We start from the raw sequence: 12608 nt of genomic DNA on the forward strand, positions 1-12608 counted from the left end.
AGCTGAGGGACAGTGCCCAGGCCCAGAGTTCAAGTCCCATGACTGCCAAATAAAGATATGTTATCATTGCTGCAACTATTACAGAAAATTGGCCTTGTGTAATTGTGAAGTGTAGTTCCTAAGGCTTTATAAAGCTGCTGTTATTGGATGCCAGTGGCTCACACCTATAATCTTGGTGTTGGTCCAGAAATGTCGTGGAACATCTGGCCACAAATAGCTCTGTCATTACCAACACCTGTCAGTCAGGACACCCTATAGTGTAGGCTTAGTTGAAATGGCCACTCCATGAACCTTGTTTGATTTACAGGAACTGTAGCAAACATGTCTCCCTTAGGAATAATGATAACTGTGGGTTTGTATCAGAGAATTTCCTAAGAAATGTTGTGAAAGTTTTCCCTGGGAATAGTTGCTAAATTCTATGATGTGGTTTTGCCATTTATTAGGAACATCATTGCACCTTTTGGGTAATAAAGTATGTCGGAATCCGTCGCCACCATCTCGGGACCATGCAGAGGCAGGTAAGCACAGGAGAAAGATTATTGTAAGGTTTATTAGAGGTGCCATATCTCCGCAGGAAAGCACATAGCATCTGCCCTATCCCAATGGTGGGCAGTTCTGGGTGGGATGAAATGAGGTAAGTGAGTGCCCAGGCGGAGAGAGGGAGTGGCCAGCTATAAAGCAGGAACTCCAGGGCTGGGAGGAGCTCAGGTGTGGGTGGAGCTGAGGACCAGAGGTGGGGAGAAGTGCAAGTTGTATTTGTCAGTTTCAATTTATGCCTTTGTCTCGCTGAGTGAAAAAAAGGGGGGGGGGCTTTGGTTCTTTTAAAAGTGCCCCCCCTTTCCAAGCTGTGGATGCCATGGAGGGGTTTCCCTACCTCTTGGCTTCATGCTAGTGTTATCTGACTGTGCTTGTTGAAACAGAAAACTGGTGGGTAGGGTGACAGGCATAGTGAATAGCGTGAGTCAGGCTTCCTAGGTTTCTGTGGGCTGGCAGAGCAGCAGTTGTGCTGGTCATCAGCCTCCTGCACTCCAGGCTCTGGATGTGTAAAAACCTTCAGCTTCATCAGGCTGGCTGGGACCAAACCGGTGCTGCTGGCCAGTGCCTACATCCCATGATCCCTCCCTCTATCCTCGGACAATATAGGAAAGACCTGTGGGAGAAAAACCTGCCCTGCACTTCCACCCCAGGCCACAGAGGGCACACATGTGCAGTCTCATCTGCACCCTGCAGGTGGGCCTAGAAAGTCCTCCTGGACTCAAGGCACGCTGCTTCCCACCATTTTGGACCTGAGTCATGCCCGCCATTTTGGACCTGACTCGTGCGGTTACAGACCGTTTTGGAAGTGAGGTGTGTAATTAACCCGTGGGTTTGAGGTGCTCAGGGCCTCCAAACTTTAGGTCAGTATTTCAGCCCTGGGGAAGTATAAGCAGGCAAAATGTGCCTTTACCAAGCCCTATTGTACCTGTCATATATTTTACTAAACAAGATGGGAGTCTTCTTTTCTTGGAACTCTTGTAGCACTCAGTGTTTCGCCCATACCTTGAAGGGGACAGACTTTCTCATAGGCCCTATTGTTTGTGCAGTGGGAGTTGTGGGACTGTGGTCGGCTGGCTGTGTTTAGTTTCGTGAGGGTCTTTAAGGAGAGACGTCCTGGTTTCTGGGTTGGCACCTTCTATAGGAGCTTTTGGTGGGGAACTCGATACCCAGATTTCTGTGTGTGCCCTGGCAGTGGCACTCTTCCTTATGGCTCAGATCCAGCTGCCTCTTGGGCATTGGGGCTCATAGTTCCATCTTAGCACGGGACTAGGTCTTCAATTGTGACCTCACTTTCCCTGCCCTAGTGAGGGCAAATCCTTGGCCATGTCCCCTTTGTGATAGTGGACTAGGATACCAATTTCGAGAAAGCAGCTGCATTGGGAGGTCCATGTAAGTGTCTCCCAGAGACACTCACAGCAGGGATGGAGTTTTTAGTATATGTCTGATTCCTACAGAAAAGTTTCAGGTGAGTTCAGTCCTGCAGCTTTGGAGGGCGGGCTCAGTTGTGACCTAGGACTATATATTAGTCCTGGAATAGGGATTTTTCCTGGCTTGGTTGGCCTCACCTCCACATCTCTCTTCCCTGGTTGCTCTATCCAACATTTATTCAATGGTACTGGACACAGAAAACATACGTTTTTTCCCCAGTTTTTCACATTGAGGGGAGTAAGTAGAATAAAGGACCTGGAGCTTGCTAGTGAGGTGCCCTACCAATGAAGACATTCCCAAAAACTGCCCTCTTATTTTTTTGTTTTAGTTTTATCTCCAGCAGCTGGCAAGCAGGGCAGTGACGTCAGCCACTGGACACTTCGCCCCTCCAGAGGGCCAGGCTGTGGGGCCCCGCTGGTTATTACAATATCTTAGACTGGGTTTTTCATTTTTGTTGTGTCCAGCTAGTGACTGAAATCCTCTTATCTATGCCTTTTTTTTTTGGTTGGTTGTGGGTCTTCAACTCAGAGCCTACGCGCTGTCCTGAGCCTTTTCATTCGAAGATAGCACTTTACCTCTTTCAACCATAGCTCCACTTCCAATTTTCTAGTGGTTCATTGGCGATAAGAATCTCACATACTTACTTGCCTGGACTGGCTTTGAACCATGTTCCTCAGATCTCGGCCTCCTGAGTAGCTAGGATTATAAGCATGAGCCACTGGCACCTGGCCTGTCTATGCTTCTTAGGTAGCTAGTGTTAGTGCCACACAGCTTATTGGTTTAGATGGGGTCTTGCTGTTTTGACCCTGCTGATTTGGAACCAAGTTTCTTCTCATGTATGCCTCCCAAGTAGTTGGGAATATAAACATGATTCCTTGTACAATGCTTATTTTTTCAAATCACTTACACAAATTTTGTTGGTATATTGTATTTAAAAAATTGAACTTGAGGGGCTGGGAAGGTGGCTCAGTGGTAGAGTGCTTGCCTTGCATGCCTGAGGCCCTGAGTTCGATTCCTCAGCACCACATAAGCAAAAAGAAAAAAGCTGGAAGTGGCACTGTGGCTCAAGTGGTAGAGCACTAGCCTTGAGCTAAAGAGCTGAGGGACAGCGCCCAGGCCCAGAGTTCAGGTCCATGACCGGACCAAAAAAAAAAAAAATTGAACTTGAGCCAAGGGCCGGTGGCTTACACCTGTAATCCTAGCTACTCAGGAGGCTAAGATCTGAGATTCGCGGTTCAAAGCCAGCCCGGGCAGGAAAGTCCGTGAGACTCTTATGTCCAATAAACCACTGGAAAACCAGAAGTGACACTGTGGCTCAATTGGTAGAGTGCTCGCTTTTACCTGAAGAGCGCAAGGACAGCACCCAAGCCCAGAGTTCAAGTCTCATGACCAACAACAACAACAAAAAAAAATTGAACTTGTTTTGTGTGGTGCGCTAATGTAATTCAACTACTTCAGGAAGAGATCGAGATTTATACTTCAAGCCAGCTTGGATAAAAACAGAAACACTTGGATAAAAACAGAAACACTTCACTTGCCATAAGTGAAGTAAGTGAAGCCCAGGGAGACAAAGGCTACAAGTTGTTTCTCATATGTGCTACAGTTAACATACAAACTAATAGATACATTAGGTGGTATACAACTATACAAATATATAAATTGGAATATGGTAGATTCAAGGGCGAACTCAAATAGTGTAATTCCTAAGAAAAAAACAAAGTTTAATAAAATGAACACCAGGAAACAGGTACTTGAACGGGGTGAGGCAAGGAGAAGGGGTAGATGAATAAAAAGTAGGAGAGGGGAGAATGTAGTCAAGAATGCAATGTATATCTTACAAAATTAAGAAGAGTGACAGAAGAGTCCAGTTAGAAAGATAGGTGAGAATATTGAAAAGGGTGACATTGATCAAAATGCATTATAGTCATAAACTGCTTTGTTAAATGGCAACTCCTTTGGACAACTACTTAAAGATAATAAAAATAAACAGAGTACATCTAAACAAAATGGATACAGTTGGTTGCACTTCTTTTTTTTTTTTTTTTTTTGGGTCCGGTTGTGGGGTCTGAACTCTGGGCCTGGGCGCTGTCCCTCAGCTCTTCAGCTCAAGGCTAGCGCTCTACCACTTGAGCCACAGCACCACTTCCGGCTTTTTTCTTTTTGCTTATGTGGTGCTGAGGAATCGAACCCAGGGCCTCTGGCATGCAAGGCAAGCACTCTACCACTGAGCCACCTTCCCCGCCCCTCGGTTACACTTTTTAATCCTAGTTAGATGAGAAATAGATTGGGAGATGGAAGTGACAGGCCAGCCCTAATTTAAACAAAAGACCTTATTTGAAAAAACAACTAAAGGAAAAATAAAGGACAGAAGATTTGGCTCAAGTGATGTAGTACTACACAGCAAATTCTTGCTGTAAGTTCAAACATGGTTTGCAGTTGGGAGTGTGTTCTGAATTCCTGTAATATACTGAACACATGTAAAATACAGAATTTTGAATATCTTTTAGAATTCCCTGTTTTGCTTTCACACTGTTTTAATAATGTCCAATAGTTGGAACAGAAACTCTAACTTAAGAATCTATGCTTTGTGGTTAGAGTTTTATTTTCTTTCTTTCCTTTTGTGTTACTACTGGAGCTTTAACTCAGGGCCTTTCCTTCTCACTTGGCTTTTTTGCTCAAGTCTAGCACTCTACCACGTGAGCCACAGCTCTACTTTTAGCTTTTTACTAGTTAATTGGAGATAGGCATCTCACAGAGTTTTGTGTCAAGGCTGGCCTTGATCCTCAGATCTCAGCCTTTGAGCAGCTAGGATTACAGATAGGAGCCAACAGTGACTGACATGCTTTTTTTCTATTTAAAAATAGTGTTTCCTAGCTGGGCAATGATGGCCCATGCCTGTAATCCAAGCTACTCAGATGGCTGAGATCTGAGATTGCGATTCAAAGCCAGCCCAGGCAGAAAAGTCTCTGTGAGACTCTTATCTCCAGTAAACTACTAAAAAAGTTGGAAGTGGCATAGTGGTTCAAGTAGTAGAGTGCTAGCCTTGAGCACAAAGTGGTTCAGCAATAGCATCCAGACCCTGAGTTCAAGCTCCAGGATGGGAAAAAAAAAGTTTCCTATCCTGAACCCATGGAGATGAGATCCTGAATATTCATCCACGAAGATCATATCTGGATATTCTAGTTCTCCCACAAAGTAGGGGTCAGTGTGGTCAATGGTGTCTGTACTGTGGACTTAGGGCAACAATTTTCTGGCCCCAAATTCACAAAACTGGCCATATTCTATTTCCATATTTGTTTCCAGATTCTGTCTAGCTGCATTGGTATATTCAACCTATTCCTTCCCCATTACCCTATGGTTTTCATTATTTGCCTTTTACATTCAATCCCATATCTGGTAATATATGTCTTTTTATTTTTTGTGCAGTTCCTGGGGCTTGAACTTAGGGCCAGTCCTAAGTTCAATGCTGTCCCTGAGCATTTTTTGCTCAAGGCCAGTGCTCTACAACTTGAGCCACAGCTCCACTTCTGGCTTTTTGGTGGTTAATTGGAGGTAAGAGTCTCACAGACTTTCCTGCTCAGGCTGGCTTTGAACTGTGAGTCTCAGATCTTAGCCTTCTGAGTAGCTAGGATTATAGGTATGAGCTACAAGCTCCTAGCTTAGTGTGCATCTTTTAACTTTGTTGTTTTCATTGAAGACTGGTTTTCTAAGATCTTTGACTTCTGAAGTCTTGACTTCTGAAGTCTTGTCAGCTTACCAGTGTCCAAACAAATTTAACATGGTGGGTTGTAAACTAGATTGGTAAAGTCATTTTGGGGTGGGTTTTGGAGATGATCATAGTGAGGTTCAATAAGGACTTTTTCCATCCATGGAAAGAATATTCATCTTCAATTACACAGCAGTTCAGTTTCTCTGCCAGTTTGTCCCTTTCATGGATGGCTGTAGCAAAGCTTTTATTCCATTTACTTCTGTGGTTTCAATTTTGGGGTATATTTTTAATGGTAATTTAACTTTTAGTGATCATTTATTACCCAGAAATATAGGTGGGTTATAATTAACATTCCTAGGTCCAGAAATTTGGCTATAGTCATTTGCTAGCCATAATATATTAATATCGTTTTGAGTAGTTTATCTACCTAGAAATATAATCTGTGAAGAATGAAACATTTTTTTTTCCTTCAAGGCCCTGACACTTGTATTTCCCTGCTGCCTAAAATATCCCAGCTCCCTGTCGCCAGTGGGACTCAAAACCACATTCAATGAAAGGAGTCGCCCGCACTCAGTCAATTTGGCTGGAAGCTTTTTATTAGCCACATGGCATCTGTCCCTAGCTCACAGAGCTGGAGAACAGCCCCATTTGCTTTTCATGGGGGATTTTTATAAGAAGGGGTTTCACATAGGTGATGTTTACAAGAGCAAGCAAGAAAGGTTAGAGAAGCAAAACATAGCCTTGAGTCACAAGAGCATAGGCAAAATATAATTTTGACTTAGTCTACATGATCAGTACTATCAATGCCATTGACATTGACAGTCAAGAAAATAAGTCAAATGGTTTTGAGGCTCTGAGCTCAAATCCTATTATATGGAAAATAAAAAAAATTGTCTTTGAACTTTTTTAAAATAGAAAACTGGGGAAGTTTCTTATTTTCCAAGTTTTTGTTCATTTTTAGGTGCAAATAGGAATTGAGATGTAACATATCTTTAAAAAGGATGGTGTGATTCCTTGCATTTTTTTCCAGATGAGGTGAATACAGACTTATCTTCAAATACTGAACCAGTCTGTGCCACCAGCCTTGAATTTTACTATGAATATATATATATATATATATATATATATATATATATATATATATATATGGGTTACTTATTTACTTATACGTTTTATTTTTCTGTGGAACTGTTTTTCACGTCCAAGCTTCACTCTTGGTATTATTTGAGCAATGACCCCATTAATTTTATTTATTTATAAGTGGCACTGAGATTTGAACCTAGGGCCCCTTGCTTGCTTAGCTTGCTTGCTTACTGGCACCCTACAACTTATGCTATGCCTACAGCCTGGCTTTGAGTTCGTTAGTTGGAGAAAAGCTCTCATGGAATATTCTGCCCAAGCTGGCTTCAACTGAGTCTCAGCAGTAGCTAAGATTCCACACCCTTGCCACTGGCACCAGGACCCTCCTCTTCCCTTCCTTGCCCTTCCCTGCTCTTCCCTCCCCTCCCCTAACACCCCTCCCCCCAATCTTCCCTCAGGTCTCCTGCCCTTTCCTCCCCTCAAATGCCCTTCCCTCCCCTCCTCTTCCCCCCTGCCTTCCCTCTCCTTCCCCCTGCCCTTCCCTGCCCTCCCCTCCCCTTTTCTTTTCTTTCCCTTTCTTTTCTTTCCTTTTCTTCTTTTCTTTTCTCTTTTCTTTTCTTTTCCTTTCTTTTCTTTCTTCTTTTCTTTTCTTTCCTTTTCTTTTCTTTCTTTTCTGTGCTAGTCCTGAGGCTTGACTTCAGGAACTGGACACTGTGTCTGAGCTTTTTAAGGCTAGTGCACTAACACCTGAATCCCAGCTCTACTTCTGGATTTTTGGTGGTTAAAAGGAGAAAAGAACCTCAAGACTTTCCTGCTCAGGCTGGCTTTGAATTGTGATCCTCAAATCTCAGCATCTTGAATAACTAGGATTACAGGCCTGAGCCACTGGCACTCAGCTCCAGGATTTTTTAAGTATCATTTAAAATAATCTCTTATGAGATTTAATATTCAATACTACCAAGAAAAAAATGAAGTTCCTTCATTCACTTTTCTTTGGATTTGGGCTTGATCTGCTCTTCTATCTTCCTAAGGCTATCTAGCTTATCAGTGTTCAGACTTCTTTCCGAAACAATAAGAAAACCTTTTGCTTCCATGAAACGGTACCCTGCAAGTTTGATGATGCAATATGTTCCTCTTTTTCAATTGAAGTTTTAAAAATTTTTCAATCTTATTCACCACAATTGGCTTCCAACTCCTGGGCTCAAACAATTCTCCTGCCTCAGCCTTTGCAGCAAGCAGAAACTTGGGTGTACACCAATACACCTGGCTCTCAGTTGTGTTTATTTAAAAATATATTTGTAATATCTGTATTTTTAGTGGCATTTATGCCAATTTGTATTATACATAGAGAACATGACCTCCATGAACATAAATATTTCCATAGTTAAATATGTCGCATTTTTTTGCATTTAGGCTCTATTTTTATTTTATTTTTCCATTTAGGCCGTAATTGAATTTTTATTTTGATGATTGCCATAAGTTTTAAGACCAAAGCTCACTCTTACTTTCTCTATTTCTTTTGGGGGGTTTTAATTATACATGGTAATGGATGTCATTATGACATTTTCAGATAGGTATATCACCCTGCCCTTCCCCCTTTTTCCCTATACACCTCTGATAATTCCTCTTTTATGTACATATTTTATTCTCCCTAAATTCTACATATATGAGAAAACACTTTGTTTTGCAAAACTGGCTATTTTTCTTGAACCTGATGATCTCCAGTTCCATCCACTTTCCTGCCAACAACATAACATTCTTCTTTGGGGCTCAATAAAATACCTCTGTGAATATTTGCCCTGTTTTTTTTTTTGTTTTGTTTTTTGTTTTTTTGTTTTTGGGTCCGGTCGTGGGGCCTGAACTCTGGGCCTGGGCGCTGTCCCTCAGCTCTTCAGCTCAAGGCTAGCGCTCTACCACTTGAGCCACAGTGCCACCTCCAGCTTTTATCTTTTTGCTTATGTGATGCTGAGGAGTCGAACCCAGGGCCTCATGCATGCAAGGCAAGCGCTCTACCACTGAGCCACCTTCCCAGCCCTTGCCCTGTTTTTATGGACAATCTTTCTACACATTCTCTTAGGAATTACTACAGTTCAGAGAAGTCACTTTTACTGCGTAATGATACAGCTACATGGAGGAAACTTCTCATTCACCATCTTGCCCTGGAAGCTTTCAGTCATGTTTCTAGTTGTATGGTAATTGAATGATATCATGAATGGAATACTCTCACTTGCTATTTTCCAGGAAACAATGGCTGATGAAGCAGGTAAAAATTTGGGAAAGCCTGAAACTGAAGGGAACACAATGAATAAAGTCATGGATCTTTCGCAACCACTTAAGAAGTGCACTAATATCCTGCCATTCAAAAATCAACTTGCAAGTGAAGAAGAACCCCATATTGAGACCCTGGCCAAGGAAAAGGAAGAAGGTAATCATATGTTTGATGAGTGGGCAGATACCTGCATGTCTGTAACAGGAAAGAACCTCTCTGAAAGGATGGAAGTCCTGGGAGTTGCTATGAGCATAAAGAACTCCCTGAACATAGCGCAGATTAAGTTTTTACACAAGAACCCAGTGCATTTCTTTTCAGCCCATGGTCACCTTCTGCTCATACTTTTCCTTCCCCCATCATTAGCTTTCTTGCCTGGTGGAATACAAGGGATCCTGCTTTATTCACCACACAAAATCCATATTAGGTTTTTAAAAAGAGGTGGCCGAGTAAGAACAGCACCACGCACATGGTATTCAGGTAAGGGGTAGGTTTATTCAGTAGACCTGCTGGGACCAGGCCAGGTTGGCACTCCACACGGCTGGGAAAGAGGTAGTCTGGCCCTGGGATAAGCCTTATCTAGGGTATGGGTGGAGAAAGGTGTGGCCACATCAAATTCAGATATGACCTCAGGGGATGCAGATGTGACCTCTTCCAGGTGTGCCAGTTGCCTAGGTAACGCAGGTACTGGGCGGAGACTTTGCTGCGAGGAGGGTGGAGTCTGCTCACCATCCAGGAGCGGACCTTACAGACAAGACTCAGTCTGAGCTGATGTTACCATTCATTTCTCAGCAGTATTTTTTCCAGTTGTCCACTCCCTCCTCTGTGACAACTTTCTAAGACTTCCATTCACCTTGTTTTATTTCTTAGTGGAAAATAAGGAAAGATAAAATTGGCATCTTGGCCAAAATGTCCGTCTTGGACTTTTCCATTGTCTTCTAATGCAATTTTAATAACCTTTTTTTTGCTGATCCTGAGCCTTGAACTGTAGGCCTAAACACTGTCCCTGTGCTCCTTTTGCTCAAGGATAGCACTCTATGACTTGAGCCACTTCTGGGTTTTTCTGTGATTTAATTGGAGATAAGTTTCACAGACTTTCCTGCCCAGGCTAGCTTTGAACTGTGATCCTCAGAGTTCACCCTTCTTATTAGCTAGGATTACAAGCATGACCTGCCAGCACCAAATTTGTAATAACTTCTATATCACATATTGTTCTTTATTTCCTAACACATTCGAGCATATCACCAGTTAGCTCCAGCAGTTCTCTTCTGCTCAGTCTCCTTTCAAATCCTGCCTCTGAGATATATACTCTAGCCTTCCACAACAATGATGAAACAAGTGGTTAGACTATGCTACTGCAGGCTATGCTGAAAGCAATCCTCCACGCACTAAACTGAGACCACAGTAAGATCCACAGACTGTGTACTTCCTGGACCACCATTCTCTCTCGCTTCTCAGCTTCACTCTGGGTTCTCTCTTTCTTTGTCTGGTGGCTTCTATTGTGACCTTCACCACATCCTATCACTCAGTCACTGGATGTGGTAAAGCCAGCTTTGTCTCCTCTTTGGATTTTTCAAGGACACTTCCTAGAAAGGACTGCCACCACTAGAAAGCTATGGCCATTCCCTCTACTGCTTCCTTTCACATCCATAATCTGTTATTAACCGACTTGATACCAGCTATGAGCATGCATCTTCCCACTGAGCACTTCCTATTGGATATCACCCCCCATGACAATGGAAGCTGCATTAGGACAAAGAGGTAGTTCTTGTCTTGTGTTCCTCATTGCTGGTTGCCAGCTTCTTACTGGGTGTCTGGAACTGCAGGTATGTGTAAATGACATAGGGGTGTAATTTGACCCAGAAGTAAGTGTGACAAGAATTGTCCCCATAGGATTTGGGGCAATGGTATGCTAATTTCAGATATATGAGATTTCAGCATTTCTGCATGCAAATTGTCTCAAGGCAACAGTTAAGTATGGGTCGTAGGAATCTGTGAAGGGTAGATTCTTGGTTGTCCTGTCTACCTAGGTTTCTGTATGCATTCGTGGAGCCGGAGGCTGTCAGGAGGATTTATTTTTAATTTGTGAGCTGAGGCAAACTTTCAAGCATGAGTTTTTTCTCTTGGAATACTCATCTTCTGAAATCAATTAGTTTATCCCATGAGGATCACCTTAAGGTGCATGTGGTGCTATGCAACTCTCCCACCTCACAGCTCATCTTCTCCATTTGGTTTCCAGGTGCTGCTGGCAACCAAGACGCCCATGAGCAGCCCATGGAGGAAGGTGAGGGCCCACATGAAGGCTCCTTGTGGAAAAGTCTTCTATCAAAACTTATGCAGGTAGCCAGGAGGTAGTGCTCCCCCTAGTCCACTGGATTCTCTGTGTGTGAACATATCCCTGGTAGCAGCAGAAACCGTTTGCTTCTCAGAGATGGTGGTAACATTTTGGGGAGGGGATCTGAGCAGCAACCTCTCCACAGGTAACTCAGAAGTTGAAGCAATGTCTGTATCAGCTGTAGTGCCTGAATTTTTAAAGCATCTTTATTATTTTTAAGTAATTGTACAAACAAGTTTCCACTCACCAAAGCCTAATGAGTACAATACATCGTGACCAGTGTCACCCCTTTCAACATTCCTATCTACCCCTCCCAACCCACTCCTTCCCTTAGTTAGCTTAAATTTAGATTGTTTTGAAGTATTTTTGCCATTTAACAAAGAAGTTTATGTGTACAGTGCATCTTGAGCTGAGTCCTCACTTCAACATCTTCACCTCCAGTAAACCTACCCCTTCCATTATATTTATCAATTTCTTATTGGCAGGACCTGAGGAAATCAATGCTGTTATAAAAAGTGAACTCACGATGGAAATTCAGCAGCTGGAAAAAAGTAAGAATGGTTAATGATAAACTGGGGGAGATAGTCATGTGGTCAACTGCTTCAGGAGAGGAAGGCCAGATTTGCATATTTACATAATTCACATTGGTTCCTCTGTACTGTGACTAATGCATCCCAGTAGATCTTTCTTGCTCTTTTTTATTTTAATCTTACTGAATCACATTTGACTTTGCTCATTAAGTATGGGCTAGTATGAACTGAACTTTTTTAAACCCCTACACCCCCATCCCCACACTAACATTGTACACCAGGATGCAATGTTATTTAGACAGGCATTCATCAAGATTGTCTTGTATTCTTCATGTTTGAAAACCACTGAGGTTTTTGTTTTGTTTTGTTTTTTTTGTCTCTTCAGCTTATAAAAGAATCTTCCAGTTGCTTGAGGAAGTGGAAGGACCTACAAGAGTCAAGGAGGAAGTTGTTGAATATGCCATCTATGAAGCAATGAGGTGGGCGGCAATAGGAACTGTCTATATTCTTTTTGCAGCTGGGCCAGGTGAGAGGTATATAGAACAGCCCTTTTCACTGAGCTTCTCAGTCGGTGACCCTCACTCATACAGCTGTCTGGTTTTGCTGGGTTCCAGAGCTGACCTGAGTTTGGCATTTATTCTTAAATAAGTCTTTGTCATTGCTTTTGTGACATTTACTGTGTCAACAAGACTCCTTACTTCCATGTCTGTGGTGGTTTCTCTG

The 12608-nt window shown here is 42.7% G+C and overlaps 1 protein-coding gene across 1 annotated transcript in view; it reads left to right on the plus strand.

Annotated features, from left to right (window-relative positions):
• Sage1 (sarcoma antigen 1) overlaps positions 1-9154 on the plus strand; it is a 64470-nt gene extending 55316 nt beyond the window's left edge. The window contains exon 18 of the mRNA XM_042697512.1: positions 8996-9154. Coding sequence (XP_042553446.1) covers positions 8996-9059 — 64 coding nt within the window. The 3' untranslated portion in view covers positions 9060-9154. The remainder of the gene's footprint in view (positions 1-8995) is intronic.
• Positions 9155-12608: the final 3454 nt, after the last annotated feature.

Source organism: Dipodomys spectabilis, unplaced genomic scaffold (assembly GCF_019054845.1).
Source record: "Dipodomys spectabilis isolate Male_0828 unplaced genomic scaffold, ASM1905484v1 ptg000221l, whole genome shotgun sequence".
NCBI classification, from domain to species: Eukaryota; Metazoa; Chordata; class Mammalia; order Rodentia; family Heteromyidae; genus Dipodomys; species Dipodomys spectabilis.